The sequence below is a fragment of the Cuculus canorus genome, chromosome 24 (genome assembly GCF_017976375.1).
Source record: "Cuculus canorus isolate bCucCan1 chromosome 24, bCucCan1.pri, whole genome shotgun sequence".
NCBI lineage: Eukaryota > Metazoa > Chordata > Aves > Cuculiformes > Cuculidae > Cuculus > Cuculus canorus.
This window is the reverse complement of record NC_071424.1, coordinates 7,567,234-7,588,779: the sequence shown is the minus strand read 5'-3', so window position 1 is coordinate 7,588,779 and position 21,546 is coordinate 7,567,234. Positions and strand designations below refer to the sequence as shown.

The window sequence follows — 21,546 nt, the reverse complement described above, 5'->3', positions numbered from 1 at the left end:
TAGTATGTCCTTCTTGCAAGCATCTTCCAGGCAAATATCTCCAGGTGTTCCTCACACCTGGCTGTGAACCCTGGTATTGGGTTGTGTGTCAGTAGATCTCTTTACCAAGGGAACCAAGTCAGATTGTGGTGCAGAGCTTAGCGTTGGGGTTAAGCTGCTCGTGGGCTTGTCCCACTGCACCCTGCTGCCTACACAGAGGTTCCCCAACACGAAGGCCACCTTTCCCCCACCGTTTAGGAACATCAGCCCTCCAGCACCTGGGTGTCCCCTCACATTGTCCATGCCCCGAGTTTCCACAGGCACCCAGTCCCTGGAGAGGTAGCACCAGACATGTCTGTGCTGCATCACCTTGGGCAGTTTGCAGCCAGGCAGCCTCTGAAGTCCATCGAAAACATCTCGCCCTGGGGAGCAGGGATTGCCATTTGGATTCAGTGTCACCTTGAGACTGGCAGAAACACTAGAGGTCAGGGGAGGGCTGTTTAATTTGAGTTTGTAAGTGTGACTGAACTGAGAAAGATCACATGCGTATGATTTCCAAACCCAAATTAATGAGCTTGTTTGTCCTCATGACTAATACAAACTTTAAGTGCCCTCAGGCCTGCCCTTCTCCAGCCCCGTGCCTCAGTTTCCCTGCATAAAAAGAGACCAGCACAGCCCAAGGCCAGGCCCCATGGCCATGGATGCCAGCTGGGAAGACCCATTGGTCATGCACGCTAGGTTGAAGGGGAGGGCTGTTGGTCCTCAACACCCGGAGCACTGCTGAGCTGGAGGGGATTGGCAGATGTAGTGTCCAGAGGTACAGGCAGTGGGATCCCGTGGAGGAAGGTTTGTCAGGCACAGGTCCTCTCCTGCCCAGAGCCGCTGGTGGGTGCAGAACTTCCACAGTGCAAATGCCAGTGCTGTCCTGTGTCACCCTTGTGACCTTTTGTAAAGGAGCAAGGCCCTGTCTCTGAATGTCACCAGCCACAGGCTGACAGCCTCCACGGAACTGAGGTGTTAGATACTGGTACCATAAACACTTACCCAGCAGACCTTCAGGCTGGAGAATGCACAGTTTGTCACAAACTGACTCTGTGTCCTGGGTCTCACGACTCCTTGGGTCTGTGCTGACCAGGTATGAGAGGTTCAGCAGGAGAGCAGCTCTCATTTTCCCAGTCTGTGTTGCTGGGGCAGAAGCTGGGGCTGCTCCTGAGGAGATTCCCAGGGCTTCCATGAAGAGCTTTGCTCAGACATGCCGGCTTCAGACCAAGGGGCCCATCACACTGCCAGGCGGTGGAACATGCTTGGGATGAGGCAGCTTTTGCTCTTCAATGCCTTTCAGACTGTGTGCATGATGGCTTTCCACACCTGCCCCCCCACCAGGCACTTTCTTTCTTTCCCATGCAAGGGGCGTCATTAACCCGGTGGGTGGCACCAAGAATGCCCGGACTGCTCCGCTGCAATGCGTCTCTGTGGCAGAAGGACACACGAAGCCTGTGCTTTGCCTCGATGCTACCGATGAGCTGCTTTTCACTGGTTCCAAAGGTGCGTGGTGGCAGAGAGGCTGTGGGGGTTGCTGGCCTGCAGGTGCTATGGGAGCAAGTTGGTGTGAGGGAACATGTGAAGGGCCGGGCACCGTTGGGGCGGTTTGTCCTGGGCGCTCTTCATGTCGAGCCTTGACATACACTGGCCTGGTGCTGGCTGGCTCCTTTCCTCTGGCCCTTTGAGGAGAGGGGGCAATGCTCATGAGGGCGATCACCCCAGGCCACCATGCTCTGGCAGGGAGACTTCCTTCAGCCGGTCAATCTTGGACACATTCCTCCTCCCACAGACCGGAGCTGCAAAATGTGGAACCTGGTGACGGGCCAAGAAATTGCTTCCCTGAAGGGTCACCCAAACAACGTGGTTTCCATCAAGTACTGCAGCCACACTGGTCTGGTGTTCACGGTGTCCACGTCGTACATCAAAGTGTGGGACATCAGGGACTCGGCTCGGTGCATCCGCACCCTCACGTACGTGGCAGGCGGGAGCAGCTGTGGGGGCTTCTGGGTATGTTGGGCAGCGCTGGCTTTGCAGAAGCCAATTCCAGGACCTGCTGAGGATGTAGGCAGGGCCAGTGCCAGTTTGCAGCACTGCATCCTTAGGCAACAGGGAGGCTGGGAGAGAGCTTGGGGTGAGAGGACCCTTGGGGACCTCCTGCAGTGACAGTTCAGGGTAGTAAAAGAGCTTTAAAGAGATTTGCAGCTACTTCTGGGGTGACCAAGAGAGCCAACAGCTCTGTAGAGGAGGCATAGGCCTGAACAACATCGTGGCTGGGTAAATCATAGCCTCTCCAGTGGGAAACTCAAATATTTATGAGGAGTTTGAGGTCTAGAAAGGAGCGTGGGACAGGCTGCACCTATGGTTTGCCAGTCTGGAGCAGGGCTCAGATGTTAGGAGATGGTGGCAGGGCAGGGTTGCCAGCTTGCTTCAGCATAGAGCTCCTTCACCCAGAGCTTCACCCAGCTCACCTACCTTGGCCTTAAGGTGATTCTCTGGTGCAGAGCACAAATACCTTTGCCTCCTTGTCCTTACTGCCAGCACTAGGCAGCTCTTCCTGCACGAGGCAGAGGAAAGGGAGGAGAGAAGAGCAGTCCTCAAATGGAAACCAAGGCAGAATGCTCCATGTCAGGCACACACACTTGGCTCCCTCTGCAAGCAGGGCATTGGCCTAGGGGACAGAGATCTTGTTGATCTCATGGTGGCCGGAGAGACAATGAGTCCTCTAGGGCCTTTGCCCAATGTGGAACCCACCTTTGCCAGCCTGGAGCCAACAGCCTCATGTGGTTCCTCTGTGGGGCATCTGTGGCCTTGGTCTCTGCTTATGCTCCCCTTTTGACTTCTGTCTCTCGTAGATCTTCTGGACAGGTGATCTCTGGGGATGCCTGTGCTGGGACCACCACCCGCACTGTCACCAGTGTGCAGGGGGAGCACCAGATCAGCCAGATTGCACTCAACCCCACTGGCACCATGCTCTATGCTGCCACGGGTAACTCTGTCCGCATCTGGGAGCTGAGCAGGTGAGGGGTCAGGGCTGGGGTGGCAGGACACCTTGTGGGTGCCCATCAGACATCATTCCTTTGGGCCTGAAATTACATCCCCCCCCGCCCCCAGAAAGTGAAAACCTTTTTAGCAATGGAAGTTGCCTGGGACTTTCCTTCCCTACGGGACCTGAGGGGTAATGGGACCTATGGAGCATCTTGGGGTGGGGGGTTTGCCCATGAGCTGGAGAAAGCTTAGGAGGAGGGAAAAGATGTGGGATGAGCAGCAGTGCTCCTCTGGTTTTGCCCTTGCCCGCTCCATGCCAGGGGAGTGCTGACCCCTCGCTGCAGCCTGGGCTGTGTAGCTGGAGGCTGGCATGCCCCAAAGCTGCCTTCCTCCCTCGGCAGCACAGGGAAGAAGAGGGTCCCTGCTTACAGTCCCCTAGAAGGAACAACCCCTGCTGGGGGGCTGGGAGGTTCTCTGCCTGGGAGAACCCTTTGGAGGAGCTCTGGCCCCTAGGGAGGGGCAGCTGACCCATGTTACTGAACTCAGGTTGCAGCCCATCGGGAAGCTGAGTGGCCACATCGGGCCTGTGATGTGTCTCACAGTAAACCAGACGGCGAGCAACCATGACCTGGTGGTCACAGGCTCCAAAGATCACTATGTCAAGGTACTGTCATCCTTGGAGCTCAGAGCCCTGTGTGCTATAGGAAAGCCCAGATATTGGCAACCCCTAAGGTCTCTTCTCCTGAAATCTGAGCCCAGATTTCCGTTTTCACCTCTGCTCATGAGATTTTTGGGTATCTCCTCACCCCAAATCCTACCTTTTGCTTGGTCCACAATACAAAAGCACCCTCTGAGATGGATTTGCATCCTTCTCATCCCCTAGCTCTGTCGGTGGTGTTTGCATGTTGTGGCTGACTGAGATTAGCAGCTCACACCATTCTGCTTGATTCTCCACCATGATACGGACGCTTTGTGCCTGCACTTTCACTGCTCCAGCACAGCAAGAGCTTGCCTGTCCCTTTTAGGTTTTTGCTGGGTTTTAACAGTTTGAGTTGGAGCTGGCACCAGGCACATGAAGAAGGGTGGGGAGATGGTGAAAGAGGCAAAATCCCACTCTTCTGACAGCTGCAGTCTGTTAGCTTGTCTCATTGAAGCTCACCATGAGTGAAATGCAGCAGGATGGGGGCTCTCTCTGGTGGCAGACCTGCCCTGGTGGCAGCAGGACCCCTGGCAAGACCTCAGCCCCATAAAGGTTTCCACTGGCCAATGCCTGCTCCTGTTTTCAGCATTACTCTGGGTGCCCTGAGCCCGGAAACCAGGGTGATAGCCAGGTTCTCTGAGAGAGGGTCATCTCTGTTTCCAGTGCCATCTGAGGAGTCTCACCTGCTGTTTTTTCCCTCAGGTGTTTGAGATTGCAGAGGGCACGGTGGGCAATATTGGCCCCACTCACAACTTTGAGCCTCCTCACTATGATGGCATCGAGTGCCTGGCCATCCAGGGAGACATCCTCTTCAGTGGCTCCAGGGACAACGGCATCAAGAAGTGGGATCTGGAGCAGCAGGAACTTATCCAGGTCTGGAGGCGAGCATCCAGCACAGATCCTTGGGGTGACGTGGGGCAGAGAAGCAGTGGTGCTGGGACACAGGGTGGGGATCTTTGTTCAGGGACCCAGTTCCAATGTCCTGCACTGAGCTATCCAGAGGGGCAATCCTATTCCTGGGAATATGTCAGTGATGTGCAAGGTGGCTCTGAACCCCTCTAAGTCTGTGCTGTAGGGTGCTCAGGATTGCCGGCTCCTTTTGGCACACAGGCATCAATTGCCGTGCCAAGTATTCTGTTCCTTTCTGAAGATGGAGTTGTTGTCTCATGCCCAGGGGCAAACCAAGCTCTGATTTTTGAATCCATGCCCTTGGCCTCCTAAATTTGCATCACTAGCTCTATGATCCACAACAGACCCAAGGCAACAGTGAGGATCTGAGTCTCCTGGGCTGGGTGCGTGAGGCTGCTGCTGGTGCTGCAGATGAGGTTGGTTGTAACCTCCACTCTGTGCTTGTACCTGTAGCAAATCCCCAATGCCCACAAAGACTGGGTCTGTGCCCTGGCCTTCATCCCTGGCCGTCCCATGGTGCTGAGTGGCTGCAGAGGGGGCATGATCAAAGTCTGGAATGTGGACAACTTCACGCCGGTTGGGGAGATCAAAGGACACGACAGCCCCATCAATGCCATCTGCACCAACTCCAAGCACATCTTTACTGCCTCCAGGTGAGCCCTTGGCATTCTGCTCCCCAGAGCCCCTGGGAGGTAGGAGACCCCTGGATTGCACTGTCATCCCTGGGCCTGGGTGGATTTGCGCTGAGGGGACAGGGAGCAGGGAGGGAGGGAAGGAGGGAGTCCACAGCTTTCTGGTCCCTCTACTCCTTCATCTCATTTTGCCCCCTCAGCCTGCCCCATGACCCAGCCTGCCCACTGCAGTGCCAAGAGCTATGGCCCTTGCCATCCCCTGCCCATGCTCTGGTGATATCCTGGGTCACCCCCACACAGGGACCCCTCTTCCCTGGGGCTGGGCATCCTCTGCTGCTCTTGGGAAGCTATTTGGCAGCAAGACTGATATCCTCTTTTCGACCATGTCCCTTTTCTCCCTTCCTTTTTCTCTGTCTCTCTCTGTCTCTCCTCCTCCCCACCTACCATCTGTGCCACAGTGACTGCCGGGTAAAGTTATGGAATTACGTGCCTGGGCTCACCCCTTGCCTTCCACGACGCGTCCTTGCCATAAAGGGCCGTGCTACTAGTCTGCCTTGACCCTCCTGCTCTTTCCGACTCTCTTGCTCATGCACTCTTCTTCTGTCTTTCCTTTCCTTTTCTCTTTCTCTCCATCTTGTTCTCCCTCTGTCTTTCTCTCTGTTGCTTGCTTTTGCTCCTCTCTCTTTTTCTTTCTTTCTCTCTGGTCTGAGCTGCTTCTTCACGGTATGAAACTATTTTGCGTTTTTTCCCACTTTGTAGATCTTTGCTAGAAGTGACTTGTCCCTTTGTCCCAGCCATATCCCTCTATTGGTTTGATTTGTCTTTTTTTTTTTTTTTTTCCCCTTGCCAAGTGCCCACATCCACTGTGTCAGCTCTGTGGAAGCCGTGCCTTGCATGGGTGGTGGGGCGGGAGTCAGCAGCCACCCCCAAAGCAGCCCACGTCCTGGGGAGCCCAAGCGCAGCAGCTCCCTGCAGTGTCACTGCTTTGACTTAGAGCTCATTGAAGGGGTGCAGGAGTCCCGTTGTCGGGGTCAACCCTGGAGGTCACCATTTCCCTTTGCCCCCAGTTACTGCCAGTGGGGTGAGCTGGAGGCTGAGCCCCATTGGGCCTGTCTGCTCCCCAAGACAAACTGGGCAACCTCCTGCCCAGAGAACAGAGCCTGGAGGTCTTGTGGGCTGCATGCTGCCATGGGCTGGGGGTAGGGACCGTTTCTCCTCGCGGTGCCTCTCTGCAGCGTTCCTGTGGGGCTCCTGCGAGAACCCCTGGTTCACATCATCCTTCTTTGCCATTGTTCCTTAGTGATTTGACAGTGAAGCTCTGGAACGGGAGGAGGTTGCCCACGGGGTCGAACTAGGAACTGCAAAAGGACTGGAAGATGCGACAGGACGGTGAAGGTAGGGGTATGTCTCCCTTGCTGTCAAGAGCCTGTCATCTACAGGAGCTCAGCCTAAGGACAGGGATTGCTGTGCCTGACCCAGCAGGGTGGACAATGTCCCATCTGGTACTTTGAGCACTGCCTGCTCTGGTGAGGACACAGCTCCATGAGGTACTGTCAGCTCCACCTTCCCTCTTGCTGAGGTTTCTTGATGGTTTTCCAGTGGCCAGGAAATGTATCATCTCTCTCCTCACCCACCCTGCTTCAACACCTGCCAGGATTTATGGGGTTCAGAGCTACTTGGCTTCTTCTCAGAGACACCCTCCTGCCACCACGGGCTCTTGTGGCCTCCACCATGATATGCTGCTTCTGTCTCTGTTGGCTCCGGGGCTGGTTCCTGCAGGAGTCTTCCTCCACTCCATGGCCATGAGGATATTTGGTGTCTGCTGGCCAGGACCACGACATAGAGGGGATGCTTCTTTGGAGACATTACTCGTGGGACAGCCTCTCTGTGGTGGGAGGTCTGCAGAAGTGTTTCTAGGTGGTCTGTCTACCTGTTCCCAATAACTGGAGGTGTGCTCCTCTGAGCTCCTTTGCCATGTCCCAGCTGTGGAGGAGTGGCAAACCTGGGAAGATCTCCATCAAGTAACTTGCAGCCAAACCCTCTGCAGTTCTCTTTGACATTCTCCAAACTCATCTCAAACTCGGCTGACGAATGGATCTTGGACTCTTGGAATCTTGGATCTTGTGCCCACGCTGCTCTGCTCTGGAGAAGGGAAGGGCTGCTTAGCCCTGCGCTTGACATCTGGGCCCTCAGCAGGTGTTTGCAGTGGATTCCTGCAGTGTGTGACCCCCCCTCAAGATGAAGAAATGAAGCAAGAACAGAGGTGACAGGGCAAAGAAGCCAAGACTGGGTTTGTCACCCCAACCCTGTGGCCCATCTTGTTCTACCATCACTGGGGGCTGAGAGCTGTAACTCCTTCCCTCAAGCTCTGCTCTCAGCCTTCCTCCAGGGAGGAGGTAGTTTGGATTTGGCCCATAGGTCCCCATGGATCCAGGAGCCGGAGGGGGCCCAGCGAGGCACGGAGCAACTGGACTTGTTGGATGGAGTTGAGGGTGAGGAAGGGGTTGCACACACTGGTCCCGCACAAGTCCCCTGATTCACCCCATGCTTGAAGGACAATCCTGCATCTTCCAAAATCCAACTTCCATGAAAGGCTGGGGGCTCCATCCAGGAATGTGTCCCCAGGGACATGGCTTCTCCAGGTTCCCTCCTCGTGTGCAAGGGACTGGCAAGGTCCTGCTCTAACACTGGAGCTTTCCTCCATCTCTCCTGTGGCTTGTTGGACCTCCCCCTGCTCTGTCCCCTTCTTGGTGAACCAGAGCTTGTGGAATGGCCAAGGAGTCCCCAGGAGGGGTGCTCTTGCCTCTTGTGCTCTCACTTCCTCTGTCTCAGAAGCAGCAGCTTTTGAACTCCAGTTTCAAAATTTCTCCATGTGATCCTGCCAGGCACTGAACTGGGATCTTGGAGGCCAGGGACTGCAAGACCTGCCCCATAAAGCATAGACCATTTTCCTTCTGCTTTGTCCACCATGCTGACTCACAGACCAGCCCCAGATTGTTTGCCACCAGCCCTCGTTAAAACCATTCCATGTGAAGCATGGGAATTCCTCTGCATCCTGAAAGGCAGGAGCATCTCTATTGATTTGATGGGATTTTTTTCCCTTTTGGGGTGGAGAAAAAACCCATCCTGCTGCCTTGCCTTGGTGGAGGGCATGATGGTGTGTGTGGGTGTGACCCTGCCTGGGACAGTGACTGTGGCTGAGTCCTGTGCAGCCTGGGACTGGTGACTGCCTCGAGGCGAGGAGCCCTCCTGCCATGGCCGGGGGAGAAGTGGTGCCAGCGTCAGCAGCTCCGGGCTGGGCACTCCACAGGACTGGAGGGGGTAAACAAATCTGCGTGAGGCACCACAGCCACCAGTCACACACAGCTGTGGGGAGGTCTTGCCCTCCAAGCCTGCCTGGAAGAGGGTTTCCCTGCTCATTCCTCAACGGTTTTAAGCTTTGCTTGGCCATAGGGTTGGTGAGTGTGCGTGTTTGTAGCCAGGTGTGTGGCGTGCATCAGCGCCTGCACCAAGATCTGCCAGTGCCTGACCTGAAACCTGCTCCCTGCTGTAGGGGCTGCTCTTGGGGGACTTAGGGTCAGAACTGCCTTGCCTTTTTACACCCATTTCTTCCTGTGTGTAGGCTGCAAGTGCCTGCTTAATTTCCCAGGGCTGAGTGTCCAATCCTGGATGATGCTGAGCATCCACGTTGCTGCTGTTGCAGCAGCATGGTGAGAGCGCTTTGTGGCATTTGCAACCTGCAGGTGAAGGGCGCTGTGGCACAGCAGCAGACGTCCAGAGCTGGGGTGGTGGATCTTTGAAGCACGGGGTGACTGTGATCCCATAACTCTATGTGTTGGGAGTGTATACATGTCTTAACCGTCTTGTGTGGGTTAGTACTTCCCACACAGGAGAGCATTTCTGGGGTGTTGATCTGGTTTAGCTACCTCACGGTGCAAGCTGGGTGCTGTCATCATTGGGGTTTTTGTGGGGGTTGGGGTGGGGAGTTTGTGTTTTAGTTTTTTTTTTTTTCTCTTAATTAGTGTTATGGTTTTGATACTTGAATTTGTCCTGGGGACATGTGGCCTCGCCCCCACCTTGCTGCACTTCTGAGCCGTCCCTTGTGTCCCCCTGCCTGCCTCCTCCTGGGCAGCACAGCAGGACCAACATCCTGCTCTGCCCTGTGCTCCCAGCTCTCACCTTTGTGATGGGTTCCCTCAGCTGAGTCACGACACTGAGATTTTACTCCCGTTGCTGCTTGAACTGAGGTTCAGCAGTGTTGCCAGTAGTTCCTGTCTTCATTTGCAGCCTGGAAGTAGTCTCTCTTGCCCTTCTGAAGGGTGGAAAGGGACCTTGGAAAGGCTTAGCTCAGCCTGTATTGCTGCCTCTGCTCTCAGATATTCCCTGTGGATGCAATGAAGCCCTTTTGTCTGGGAAGTGTCCGCAGGAAGCACATTGCTGGAATGGGCTGGTCCTAGTCCTCATATTCCAGAGCCTGCTGTAATTCAGTGGCAACCCAAAGTGGCTGGGAACTGGTGCTGTAAAAGCCTCCGTCTGGGGTGGAGGAGGGAGTCTGTGAGAGAAGCAGATTCTTGTGTGTGATGTTTGATTTTTTTTACCCCAAAACCATAGCTGAATCTAGACTCTGTCCCAGGCACTGAACATAACCCAGAGTAACCCAGTTTATGCCCCACTTGGGGCTGGGGAGCCGACACAGGGCTGTACCCCCTCCCCTGGCACAATGGGGTTTGGGAGGGGGTTTGCAGGTCTGAGCTACGCTGTCAGTAAGGGGGGAGGCAGGTCCTCCCATACACTAAAGCACAAAGTCCCAATGTGCAGGGAGTCGAGCAAGGGTTGCCCCTTGGCTTCTGGTCCTTCAGAACTCCGACTGGTGCTGTGGCCTTGGACAATCAAGGCAGAGGTGGTTAGGGATGATGGTGAGAGGGCTGTTTGCCTGCTGAGGACGCAGGTGAGCTGTTTCATCCTTTGGCGGTGAGCTGTTTCATCCTTTGGCGCTGTGCTGGGTGCTGCCTTGGGGCTCAGGGTTTATACTGCCGTGTAGCTTAAGTCCTTTCTTGTGATCTCAGAGCCCTTCTGCCAGCCCCTGCATTGCAGGGACAGTTTGGAGCTGCCTTCACACCATGCACCTAATTTTGCTTCACCCTTGGGTGCCTTGGTTTGTGCCAAGGGTGTGATGATACCTGTGGTCTGGGGAGGTCCTTCCCTTGATCGAATCACTGGGTGATGCTTCTGTCCCTGCGCCATGTCCCTTGCTCCGTCAGTCTCCTCCTTCCAGCACACAGAGGCCAGCATTCCTCTGCTAAGGCTGCAGTGCTGGCCCAGAGCTGAACTTTGCGCACAAGGGGTGGAGATGACTCAGGGACCCAAAAGCACTGGGCCCTCAAACCACTGTGAGCCCATGCAGGGAGCCTGGGCACCATCCCCTCCTTGGCACCCACAGCCCTTAGGGTACAAAAGGCGGTGCATATTTTAGCCTCACCAGCTGCAGGGAGACGGAGCACTGGCATCCTGTCTCCCCCAAGTACGATTTTCCTCCCTAGCACTTCTGACCACAGCTGCTTTGGGGTCTCAGATGCTACTTCCTGCCTTGGTGCTGCAGAACCAGTGCCCACTCCCCAAGTCCTCTCCCAGCGCCTGTTTCCCAGTCCTTTCCCTGTCCCATGCAGGATGGGTCAGGTACAATCTCTGCAGAGCACAAGGCTCCCACTTGCTCTTAAGCAAGCTCCCTCGAGCTGCATGCCCTCCCTGAGCCCCCTTCACCCTCCTGGGGAGGGAAGAGGTCCCGCTGGCTCTGACCCCACCATGGTGTGCATGGTGCTGTAACTGTGAGCTCAGCACAGCCCCGACTCCCCCCGGCCTTCTCCTGACCTCCTGAGCCTCACCCTCAGAGAACCACAGCTCTGCACCTTCCTACCCCCAGGGACTCGTCCCTCATCTGTGACAGCCCTGCCCATGGTACCTGCCAGCTCTTAAGCATCCCCCGTCTCCGCTGACCACCTGGTACCCTGTGGTCCAGCCCTCGGGCAGCTGCAGCATCACATCGCCTGCTCCATCACCCTGTCCCGCTGCACAAGTATCACAAATAGCAGGTGCCTTTTCTTCCTTGGAGCTGTTTTCTAAAGGCCAACTCTTGTGAAGGCTTTTTCTTTTTCTCTGCTGGGTCGTACAGCCCAGCCCAGCCGTCTGGGTTTGTCACAGGACAAGGCTTGTACATGTATTTTATACCTCGATGTGTTCCTGTAAATAGTGTAAGTTATTTTGGTCTCTTGATGTACATGGTTTTTCAATGGCTGTGTTTGTTCCTTGCCTTTTTGTCTTCACAAATAAAATGTATGGAAATAAAGTGACACAGCAGTGATGGCTTTGAAGAGATGAAGAGCACAGCCCGAACTGCCCATCCTATCCTGCTGTACCTGGCGAAGGGGCTGAGGGAAAGATGCTGCTGCAGCCCTCCTGCCTCTGCCTTGGGTGTGACCTGCATCCTGCAGCTGACGGGTCAACAGTGGCTGAACATGGACCAGCAGTAGCCAAGAGGGCCAACAGCGTCCTGGCTTGGATCAGCCATGGTGTGGCCACCAGGAGCAGGGCAGCGATCATCCTCCTGGTCTCAGCACTGGTGAGGCTGCACCTTGAATCCTAGGTTCAGACTTGGGTCCCTCAGTACAAGGAGGACATTGAGGTGCTGGGGCGCATCCAGAGAAGGGGAACAGAGCTGGAGACGGGTCTACAGAACAAGTATTGTGACAGGAGCTGAGGGACCTGTGATTGTTTGGACTGGAGAAGAGGAGGCTGAAGGGGAGACCTCACTCTCTACAGCTCCCAGAAAGGAGGTTGTGGTGGGGTGGGTGTTGGGCTCTTCTCCCGAGTAACAAGTGATAGGGTGGGAGGAAATGGCCTCAAGCTGCACCAGGGGTTATGAAGAAAAATTCCTTTGCTGACAGTGGTGAAGCCCTGGCAGAGGCTGCCCAGGACAGTGGGGGAGTCCTCATCCCTGAAGGGGTTCAGAAACCATGTGACCGTGGCACTCTGGGACATGGTTTAGTGAGCACGGTGGGGTTGGGCTGATGGTTGGACTGCAGGAGCTTAGAGGTGTCTTTTCTAACCTCAGTGATTCCATTATACTCACAGGGCAGATGCGACTGCATTGGGGGAAAATTATGAGGCTGAGGTGGAGGAAGCACAGCCCCATATAGGTTGGTTCTGGCTGCTCTCTCCTGGAGAGGGTTGGAGGAAGGAATCTGACCTGGCAGTCCCAAGCCAGAGTGGCAGCTACCCCTGCAAAGCCTCATCAGAAAACGATGTGAGGGCTGCAGCATCTCCCATACGAGGCCAGGCTGAGAGAGTTGGGGTTGTTCAGTCTGGAGAAGCTTCCAGTACTGAAAGGGGCTCCAGGAAAGCCGGTGACGGACTTTAGCAAGGCTTGCTATGACAGGACAAGGAATAATGGATTTAAACTAAAGGAGTGGAGATTTAGGCTGGATATAAGGAAGATATTTTTCACACTGAGGGTGGTGAGACACTGGCCCGGGTTGCCCGGGGAGGCAGTGAAGGCTGCATCACTGGAAACATCCCAGGGCAGCTTGGACGGGGCTCTGTGCAACCTGATCTGGTTGAAGCTGTCGGGTCCCGGGGAAGCGGGCGGGAGCGGGGCCGCGGGGGCAGCCGGCAGGTGGCAGCGCCGACCGCGGGAACTGCGGAGCCGAGCGGGGTGCGGGGGGGATGCCTTCGCTTGCCGGGATGGAGGGGGGAGTGGGGGGAGTTGCGGGGTCCCCTTCGCCTGCCGGGACGGCAGATGGGGGGGATGCGGGAGGGATGCCTTCGCCTGCCGGGAAGGGTGGGGGGGTTGCGAGGTCCCCTTCGCCTGCCGGGATGGAGGTGGGGGGAGGTGCGGGGGGGATGGCTTCACCTGCCGAGATGGGGGATGAGGGGGGATGTGGAGTCCCCTTCACCTGCTAGGATGGGGACTGTGGGAGGATTCGGGGTCCCTTTCACCTGCCTGCGTGGGGGTGCTGGGGGGATGCAGAAGGAGCAGGGGGGAAGGAGGTGAACCCGGTGCCAGCATGTGGGGCTTGCTGAGGACCTAGAGCGTGGTGGATGGTGCCCCCCGCCCTGTGCTCCCCAAGGCTCCAGCAACCAATCTGCCCCAGGCGCTGCAGGGCAGGGAGGTGGGCAGCAAGCTGTGCCCCCAGCTCTGCAGGGCAGGACCTCGCCCCAGCATCCTTCACTTTCTCTTTCCCAGCCAGCACTGGTTAAACTGGTTGGACTCGGATGGAGAAGCTGAGCAGGGAGCTGTCAGACACTGGTTGTGCCCACAACGACCACCCCGGATGCGGTTCCTGCTGGCACAGCTCCCGCTCCCCGTGTGGGGCACCCCACGCCCTGCTGCGAGGTGCGAGCTGGGCCCCCGCCCTGGGTTCAGAACAGCCTGTGTGGCGCTTGTCCTGCACGTGGTGCCAGTCCAGCCCTAACGGTGACTATGGAGGGCTGGTGGTGCCCAGAACCACATCAGTCACGAGCACCGTGTCCTGTGTCACCCTCAGCATGTGCTCTGGCTTGTCTTGGTGCCATTCTCCGCACCCACAGCCACACCACGGTGCTGCTAGGGCAAATGGGGTCTGTGGGGCAGCGAATGTGGGAGTGTCATGGGCAGGCTTGCAAGGCAGGTGACATGAGTAGCAACCCTTCCTGGTCTCCCAGCTACTCACTGCTCCCCTGACACTTTTCTTGCTGGCTCTTGCTGGTGTCATCAGTTACCTCCAAACTCATGACCACCTCTTTCTCACTGCAGCAAGATGCCAAGCCTTGCTGGCAGTGCCCTGTGCCAGGCTCCCCACCAGCCCGAGGTGCCCTCAGAGCTCAGACTAGCAGCAAGGGACAGCAGGGACACATCCTTGGGCTCTGGTAGTGAGATTTTTGGTAGCCCTCTGCCAGTCACCCCTGGGCTCAAGGAGGATTTGCTGTGAACCCATCAGTGTTGCATCTGCTCCTCGGCAGTAGAGGGTTCCATGGACACCATCCAGCAACTTGCTGCTGTCCTGTGCCTTTGTGAAGAGCATGAGGAACCCCAGGAGACGCTCACGCTCTCCTGTGTTCTGTAAGGGTGTCAGCATCTCCAGACAGTGTCCTCCACTGTCATCTTCTCCCCGCAGGGCAGCATAAGGCCTGGGTTGTGGCACATCAGGCAGGCAGATGGGCAGGAAGGCCATTTCTCCAGATCAGTAAAGCTGGACAGTGCCCACAGGGTTTTGGGGAGGATTGCTCTGCTCTGCTGGCATCCTGGTTCCCAAACACATGGGGAAGGAAGAGGGCAGGCTGAGCTGCAGGAGGACCCAGAAGACTCCCAGCAGGCATGAGGCTTGAGGGTAGGCTGAGCAGGGCTTGGGCAGGAGACTCCGAAATGCTACATGCCCTGCCCATCATCCTGTGGCCCAGGGCACGTCCGAGAGCTGTCCTGTCCATCTCTGCTCCGCAGACACCTGCATTTCAACAGTGCATGGAAAAAGCTTCCCCAGGGTGAGGTTTGTAACCGCAGGCACTGGAAGTCCAGCCTGGTGGACAGGTCCCCCCAGGCACAGTGGGAGCCCAGTGCTCAGCTCCCAGCTGAGTGCAGCCTTGAGGCTCTGTGTCTGCCCAGCACTGGTGTTTTCCCCAGTGGTCCTGGTTTGCCCCATGGCAGCAAAGGCAGAGGCTGCTCCTGGGTGTGGAGATGGCCTTGTGGGATGCTGTGCCCAGGAAACAACAGGGCCTGGCAGAACCCAACACGTGACTGTGCTGTGGAGGAATGAAGCTGGGGCAGGTAGTCAGCTAGCGTGACCCGGTGCCTCCTGGCTGGCACGCTGGCCCCAGGGCCACAGCAGGGGATGGCAGGCCAAGGTGACGTGACAAGGGGATGGGGCCACAGCCCTTGCCTGGCCCGTAGGCTGAGAAGAACATCTATGCTTGCAACTATCTGTCACACCTTGTCACATGAAGTGGTTTGCTGCCAGGTACCAGTTTGAAGTGACAAAGACTTAGAGGGGCTCGCGTGGTGCCAGGGTCTGCCCTGCTCACAGTGGCCTGGGTTTGCACCAGCCCATGTGTGGCATGGTTGTGCTGGCTTAGCAAAGTAGCATCACTGCGCAAATGGGCACTGAGCTGTTATCTTTGACTGGCCCATGGCTGCTCTGCCAACACAGGGCCCCAACCAGCATCATTGTATCCCAAGTACCCCTTCCCAGGAGCCCACAAGGTAATTCCCCAAATGCATCCCACAATTCTGCTTCACTCCTTGGCACGTGTCCCTCGTGAGTGTCTGTGCCAGTCACTTGTGAAATGGCAGGGAAGGGGCCGTCACAGCTCAGCAGCCTATCCAAGACCAGCCTCCAGGCACAAATCAACCCAGCTTAACAGAGAGCCACAGTGCTTTGTCACCTGTCTGGCCTCCACTCCAGCCCCACACAGACCACCTGAGCCCTGTTCCCAGCATCTGCCTTGCTTGGTCATCAGATCCTTTCTGCCTCTTTGGGAGGAACCGTGCCTGTGCCAGACCAGGGGGTGACCAAGCCTGTGCATGGCCAAGGCACTCATGCAGCAGGGCTGGGCTGCCCTCTCCGGCATGGTGATGCCGCACGGCTGAGTGGATGCCAGGGCAGTGTTCCCAGCCCCTTCGCTGCAGGCAGAGCACTGGGGAGGGATGCACAGCCCCCAGCGCCCGCTCTGGCCCTGCTGGGTGTGTTTGCCTGGCAGCAGGAGCCAAGTGAACCTGCTGCTATGAGCAAACAAACACAAGCCAGAGAAGAAAACACCCCGTGAAGCCAGGTGGGTGAAACTCTGGGCATCGGCAGGGCAAGGGCTCTGACAATGATTAAACTGGCCAACCCAGATTTCCCGGCAAGGCAGCTCTGGGCTGGGACCTTGTGGTTCATATTATGCAAATCACCTGGATCTGGGAGCATGAACGTTTCGGGCTGGAATTCCCCTCGGGCTGCCAGATCGCATTACGCAGCCTGTGCTATAAAAGAGGAGAGGCATCGGGCTTGCCCATCGGCATCAGCGTCTCGGGCCCAGCAGCACTGGCCAGTGGCTGGGCAGGGTGTGCTCCATCTCCCCTTGCTGCTTTCTGGATTAGCTGCTGCTCCAGGACTGCAATTGCAGAAGGTACCAAAGCTTTTCTCCTCTGGGGCCTGTTGATGTCCCCCAGCCCAGGATGGCTGCTTTGCTCCCCTCCCTGTGCATCTTCGCTCTCGCCGGGGGATGCGTTCGTTGTTTCCTTGGTGGGTGCCTGCTCTCCCACAGCGGCTGTCAGCCCTTTTGGGGATCAGCAGGACAGCGGATTGGAGGGCCTCCTCCAGCCCCCAGGTTTTGTCAAGCGAACAGCAAGATTTGCCTCTTCTACAAGCGCCAGGCAGGATTTGGTCTCCTCCTGGTTGCAGAGTCACTGGGATGTGCTTCTTGCGACTGGTTGAGAGGACCGGAGCTGCCACGCTGGAGTCCCAGCACCAGTCTGTGCTAGCCTGAGCCCTGCCGGGCTGGGGGAACGCTCGACGGCTGAGCTCCCCGCAACACCCCAATGGAGGGGCCACGCAAAACCATCCTCCACAAGCCACCTGCTTGCTGGCCCTTTGCACTGGCTGCAGTGGACTGCTAGGGACAGGGCTATTCTGCAAGCACGGTGACGCCATGTCCCCAGTTTGCTCCGGCTCAGCCTCCCTTGCTCCCGGTGCCCGGGGCGGTGGTGAGTCAGGCCCAGCCCTGGCTGGCAGGGTGCTGGGCGGGTGTTTCTGCAGAAGTGACCTGAGAGGTGACGATGGGTGGAGGGAGGGAGAACCTAGCCTCACCCAGCCTGGTCCCTGGGGTGCTGCAGGCTCAAGCGTCCCTACCTCCATGGCGCCAGGGCTCACTGTCGTCTCTTGGAACAGAGCTTGATGGCGGGATCTTGTGAGATCAGCAACATCTTCTCCAACTACATCAGTGCCATGTACCAGCCAGACGAGGTGCAGCCAACCCTGGACATGCTGGGACACCTTGGGGATGACAGCGCCCTGGGGCTGAGCCTCCCCACCAGCCAGCCCCCAGCACAGACCACAGGTAGGACCAGGGGACCAGTGGTGGCTGCACAGGGGAGCCAACACACGAGGCAGTGCAGCTATCTTGGAAGAGCATTACAAGTTTCTTGTCCCACTGGGACAGATCAACAAGTTCCAGCATGCCTCAGTTTCCCTAGAGGTTTGTTGGCTAAAGGGTTGCTGTAGGAGATCATTGGTGGCACAAGTTGTGGCCGCTTGGAGCACAACAGATGTTTACAGGGGCTGAGGGAATCATTGCCTTCCTGCCCTAGCATATCCCAGGGGATAGGCTGCTCATCAGGAGGGCAGTTTGGAAGTACAGTCCTGGTGACAGGGGTCCCACTCCACTGGGACGACCCTGGGGGAGGCACGGAGAGCACACCAGCAGAACAGAGCAGATCCCAGCATGGACAGGACAAATGGCACTCCCAGAACAGGAGCAGGGCAGAGCAAGATGACTCGGGAGCAGGCACCAAGTGCTTGTTAATCCCATAACCCTCCAAGCACAGGGTTCACTGTGTCCTGTGTGGTTGCAGCGGGATGGGAGCTGGTGCCGAACTGCAGTTGGCAGTCCACACATGGCACGTGGCGCTGGCATGGCTGCTGTGCCTCTGAGCAGTGCTCTCCATCCTTTGCAGACAAGCCGGAGTGGTTCAGTGAGCTCCCATACTTCTGGACCAAGGTGCAGGTGCTGGAGTGGATCAGCTACCATGTAGAGAAGAACAAGTATGATGCCAGCTCTATCGACTTCTCCTGCTGCAACATGGACGGGCATGCGCTCTGCCACTGCACCAGGGACCAGATGCGCCTCATCTTTGGGCCACTTGGGGATGAGCTCTATGACCGCCTGCATGAGATCAGTGAGTGCCCCAATGTTCCCTTTGTCCCCAGGCCTGGCAGCTCGCAGCATGAGGCTGAGACCCCCCCACCAGCCCAGGACCCTGTGCTTCCTGGGAGCTGCGAGAGCTGTCTTGGGGGCTGCACTGCGAAGGCTGCACAGGACATGGGGGCATCGATCAGAGTCCAGGCAGGGCTGGGCTCAGCTCCCCCTATGCACTGTTCCCCTCCATACCGAATAGGCATCGCTAATCCCAGTCCCTCCACGCCTGCAGCCTCCAATGAGCTCAACTGGATCATTGACTTGCTGGAAAAAGAGGATGTGACTTCTCAAGAATTATTCCTGAACTCCAGCCACTTGGGTAAGAGAGGAGCCCTGGCCAAGCCTTTTCCCAAGGGACCGCATGCCAATGCAGCCGGGGCTAATCCCTTCTTCCCTTTCTCTGCCTCTTCCAGAGCTGGGAAATCCCAGAGACTCCCTGGAGGACATGAAGCCCACAAACCCTTTCCTATCCACAGACTTCACCTGCTTGCCCGGTGCCATGTCCCCAGGCAGCTCTGATGTCTCAGGTCAGTGTTTTCACCCTGGGAAAAGCTCCCTTCATGTGTGCTGATCTGAGACATCAGTGGGGAGCTGCCCCATTGCTAGCGGAAGGTTTGGGTGTTGTACCAGGCTGCCTGCAGTGGCCAGGGGAGGGGGAAACCCAGGGGAAGCCCCTCCAGATGCCAGTACCTGGGGGTCTGAACTCTGTCTCTTTTCCTCTCAGGGCCTGTGATGTCCCACAGCCCCAACTCCCAGGACTCCGGTGGAAGTGACCTCGACCTCGACCCCACAGAAGCAAACCTCTTCCCTGATGGTAAGTTGTTTCATTCCAGATGGAAGCTTGGAGAAGAGGCTTGCTCCCGGGCACTTCCAGCAGCTGCAGAGCATATCACATCTGGTAGTAATTCAGGGACAACACCTGAACATCCATCCCCACACTGGGGAGGAGGGAGGGGTCTGGTTTTCCATGTCCCATGGGTCTGTTTCTCTCCGAGTATGGTGATGGGGCAGCCAGGGCAGCAGTGAGCTTGCTGGGAAGGAGCAGGTAAGAGCAGCTGTGTGAGAGCTGCAACCAGAGCTCCTGGGCACCAAGGCTGTGTTCAGTATTGTCCCTGTTTGGTGATGATCTGGGAACATCAAGGATGCAAGGAAGCATCAAAGTTTGAAGAATGAACAGCGTGGCCCTTAGCACAGTGGCACACATGAACGTGGGGCAAGGCTGGAAGGAATGGGGAGACCTTGCTGTCAGGGGTTGGTTGTAGTTCCCGATCACTTCTCCTAACCCAGCCAGCTCTCCTCTGTCCTGAGGAGGACATCTCCTTGCCCAGGGAGGGAGGAGCTACAACCCAGCAGGCTCTGCCCAGCATAACATGGCCCCTTCTCTGTGTGCACAGATGGCTTCTCAGGGAAGAAGAAAGGGGACAGCAAACATGGCAAGAGGAAACGGGGACGGCCCCGAAAACTAAGCAAGGAGAGCAGAGACTGCCTGGAGAGCCGAAAGAGCAAGCACTGTATGTGGACTCCCCAGTCTGGGAATGGAGACTGCCTCCCCCAACTGGGCTCCATGGGAGGGACATGGGAGGAAGGGCCATGTCTGCTGGGCATGATGTTGGCAGGGGGGTTTAGGGAGATCCCAAGTGCAGAGACCCGCAGGATCCTCCCTCCTCTACAGCTTACTCTCTTCTTCTAGCCCCAAGAGGTACCCACCTGTGGGAGTTCATCCGGGACATCCTGATCCACCCTGAGCTGAATGAGGGGCTGATGAAGTGGGAAGACCGGCAGGAGGGTGTATTCAAGTTCCTGCGCTCAGAGGCAGTGGCTCAGCTCTGGGGCCAGAAGAAGAAAAACAGCAGCATGACCTACGAGAAGCTGAGCCGAGCCATGAGGTGAGTTTCCCCCCATCCCCAGGGGGTCACCTTCCCCCAGTGCTGGGTCTGACCGGCTAGGGCTCAACTTCAATCCCTCACAGCAGCTCCCCAGCACGTGGGGCTGCACCCAGAGCCCTGATTCCACCTCCATCTCCTCCAGATACTACTACAAGCGAGAGATTCTGGAGAGAGTCGATGGGCGACGGCTGGTGTACAAGTTTGGGAAGAACTCCAGCGGCTGGAAGGAAGAGGAGGTGCTCAACAGGAACAAGGAGCTGTAGGAGTCCTGGATGAGCTGGGGTCTGACAAGCCCCTCGGGGCCAGCCCTGAGCTGCACTCCTCGTCAGGAAGCTTTGCCTGCAGCGGCATCTGGAAGCTGCTGCCCTGTGCAGCGTGTGAAACTCCGAACCTTGCATGGGCACACTCATGCGCGCTGGTGGCTGCCAGCAATGAGGTCTTCAAAGCTAATATTTTGGCTCCAGTAGGTTATTGTAAACCACTATTTCTCTTGCTGGTTTTGCACCTCTGACTGGAGTCGCAGTGACTGTGGCTGTTTCAAAGCTGGGACAAACACAAAGGGAAATAACAGTCTGAGTAGCAGCTGGCACTGCAGTGAGAGCCCAGCAGTCTCTACTCTCACCTCCTGCCTGGGCTTCGGGGCAGCACCACCATCTCACCTGTGAGCAGACAGACCTTGTCCCAGCGATGGGGTCATCCCCAAGCACTGCTTGCACCGTGCTGAAGGCAACCACCTTCCTGTTTGCTCCGCATGGGATGGGTGAGACCCTGCCTTTGCAGCAGCTACTCAGTGTGGCATCTACTGGGAGGAGATGGGAACATTGTGGAGCCTCTTCTGGCCCTGGAGAGCCCTCAGGGGCAAGAGGACTCAAGACAGCAGGACCGTGTTGCATTTCCAGCCCAGCTGCCTGTATCTAGAAACAGGCCTTTCCCCAAAGTAGCTTCTAATTTATGTAAGATCAAGAATCAGCACAGAATGAATGTACAGATGTATTTTTTCATGAGTGAGAAGTTCCCGTGTAAGAGTGTGCGTTGTATGGCACACACGTGTCCTGTGGCAGCTGGTGATACTCAGCTGGACTGAAGCAATGTCACGGGGGCACAGGCTGGCTCTGTGCCAGCCACAGGAGAGGGGATGCCAGCCCAGCCAGGCACCCAGCAGGTGCATGTGGTTTCCTCCTTTTCAAATGGGAACATAACAGGAATAAATTGCTGTTTGGTTTTTTTTTTTGTACCTCCTTGTCATTTCACTTGTTTTTTTTAAAGAAATGATCTGGACCAGACTGGGATGTCCCATTGCATGAACTCCATCCGTCACCATCCCTCTTGCCTGCCGTGGTCTGGAGTTTCCTGCTCATCCTGCCATGGCCTCACAGGGTCTTCCTTAGGATGAGGTGGCTGCTTGTCCCTGGGCTGGTGGGAGTGAGAGCTGGAGGCCTTGTCTCCAAGCCAGCAATGCAGGAGCACCTTACACCCACCCCCAAAGCTT

The 21,546-nt window shown here is 56.7% G+C and overlaps 2 protein-coding genes across 11 annotated transcripts in view; both read left to right on the top strand.

The window, feature by feature from the left end:
- KIF21B (kinesin family member 21B) overlaps positions 1-11,572 on the top strand; it is a 41,649-nt gene extending 30,077 nt beyond the window's left edge. For 4 of the 8 annotated variants that reach the window (XR_008453514.1, XR_008453512.1, XR_008453513.1 and 1 more), the window contains 8 exons: positions 1,388-1,524; positions 1,811-1,991; positions 2,874-3,038; positions 3,553-3,670; positions 4,409-4,579; positions 5,069-5,268; positions 5,706-5,970; positions 6,548-11,572. Coding sequence is in view for 4 of the 8 variants with exons in the window: in XM_054087754.1 (XP_053943729.1) it covers positions 1,388-1,524; positions 1,811-1,991; positions 2,874-3,038; positions 3,553-3,670; positions 4,409-4,579; positions 5,069-5,268; positions 6,548-6,602 (1,027 nt within the window). In the remaining 4 variants the exon portion in view is untranslated. The remainder of the gene's footprint in view (positions 1-1,387; positions 1,525-1,810; positions 1,992-2,873; positions 3,039-3,552; positions 3,671-4,408; positions 4,580-5,068; positions 5,269-5,705; positions 5,971-6,547) is intronic. The other 4 variants (XM_054087757.1, XM_054087755.1, XM_054087753.1 and 1 more) reach the window with 2 other exon arrangements.
- Positions 11,573-16,228: 4,656 nt separating this feature from the next.
- On the top strand, positions 16,229-21,281 carry ELF3 (E74 like ETS transcription factor 3). Of its 3 annotated transcripts, none has more exons than XM_009560576.2 (9): positions 16,229-16,383; positions 17,145-17,313; positions 17,930-18,151; positions 18,404-18,490; positions 18,585-18,698; positions 18,896-18,985; positions 19,566-19,682; positions 19,862-20,057; positions 20,200-21,281. In XM_009560576.2, the coding sequence occupies exons 2-9, from the start codon at positions 17,151-17,153 to the stop codon at positions 20,318-20,320; spliced, it is 1,110 nt and encodes a 369-aa protein (XP_009558871.1). In that variant the 5' UTR covers positions 16,229-16,383; positions 17,145-17,150; the 3' UTR covers positions 20,321-21,281. The 3 variants fall into 3 exon arrangements, with proteins under 3 accessions (XP_009558871.1, XP_053943543.1, XP_053943544.1); XM_054087568.1 differs by having other exon boundaries at positions 18,371-18,490; XM_054087569.1 differs by lacking the exon at positions 16,229-16,383 and adding an exon at positions 16,393-16,960 and having other exon boundaries at positions 18,371-18,490.
- Positions 21,282-21,546: the final 265 nt, after the last annotated feature.

Excerpts from the sequence above, each read along its gene's own strand:
- ELF3 (XM_054087568.1), top strand. The coding sequence starts at position 17,151 with ATGGCGGGATCTTGTGAGATCAGCAACATCTTCTCCAACTACATCAGT. Across the intron at positions 18,152-18,370 it reads TGACCGCCTGCATGAGATCA|GCATCGCTAATCCCAGTCCC; the intron begins GTGAGTGCCCCA and ends CATACCGAATAG. Across the intron at positions 18,986-19,565 it reads AGCAAACCTCTTCCCTGATG|ATGGCTTCTCAGGGAAGAAG; the intron begins GTAAGTTGTTTC and ends CTGTGTGCACAG.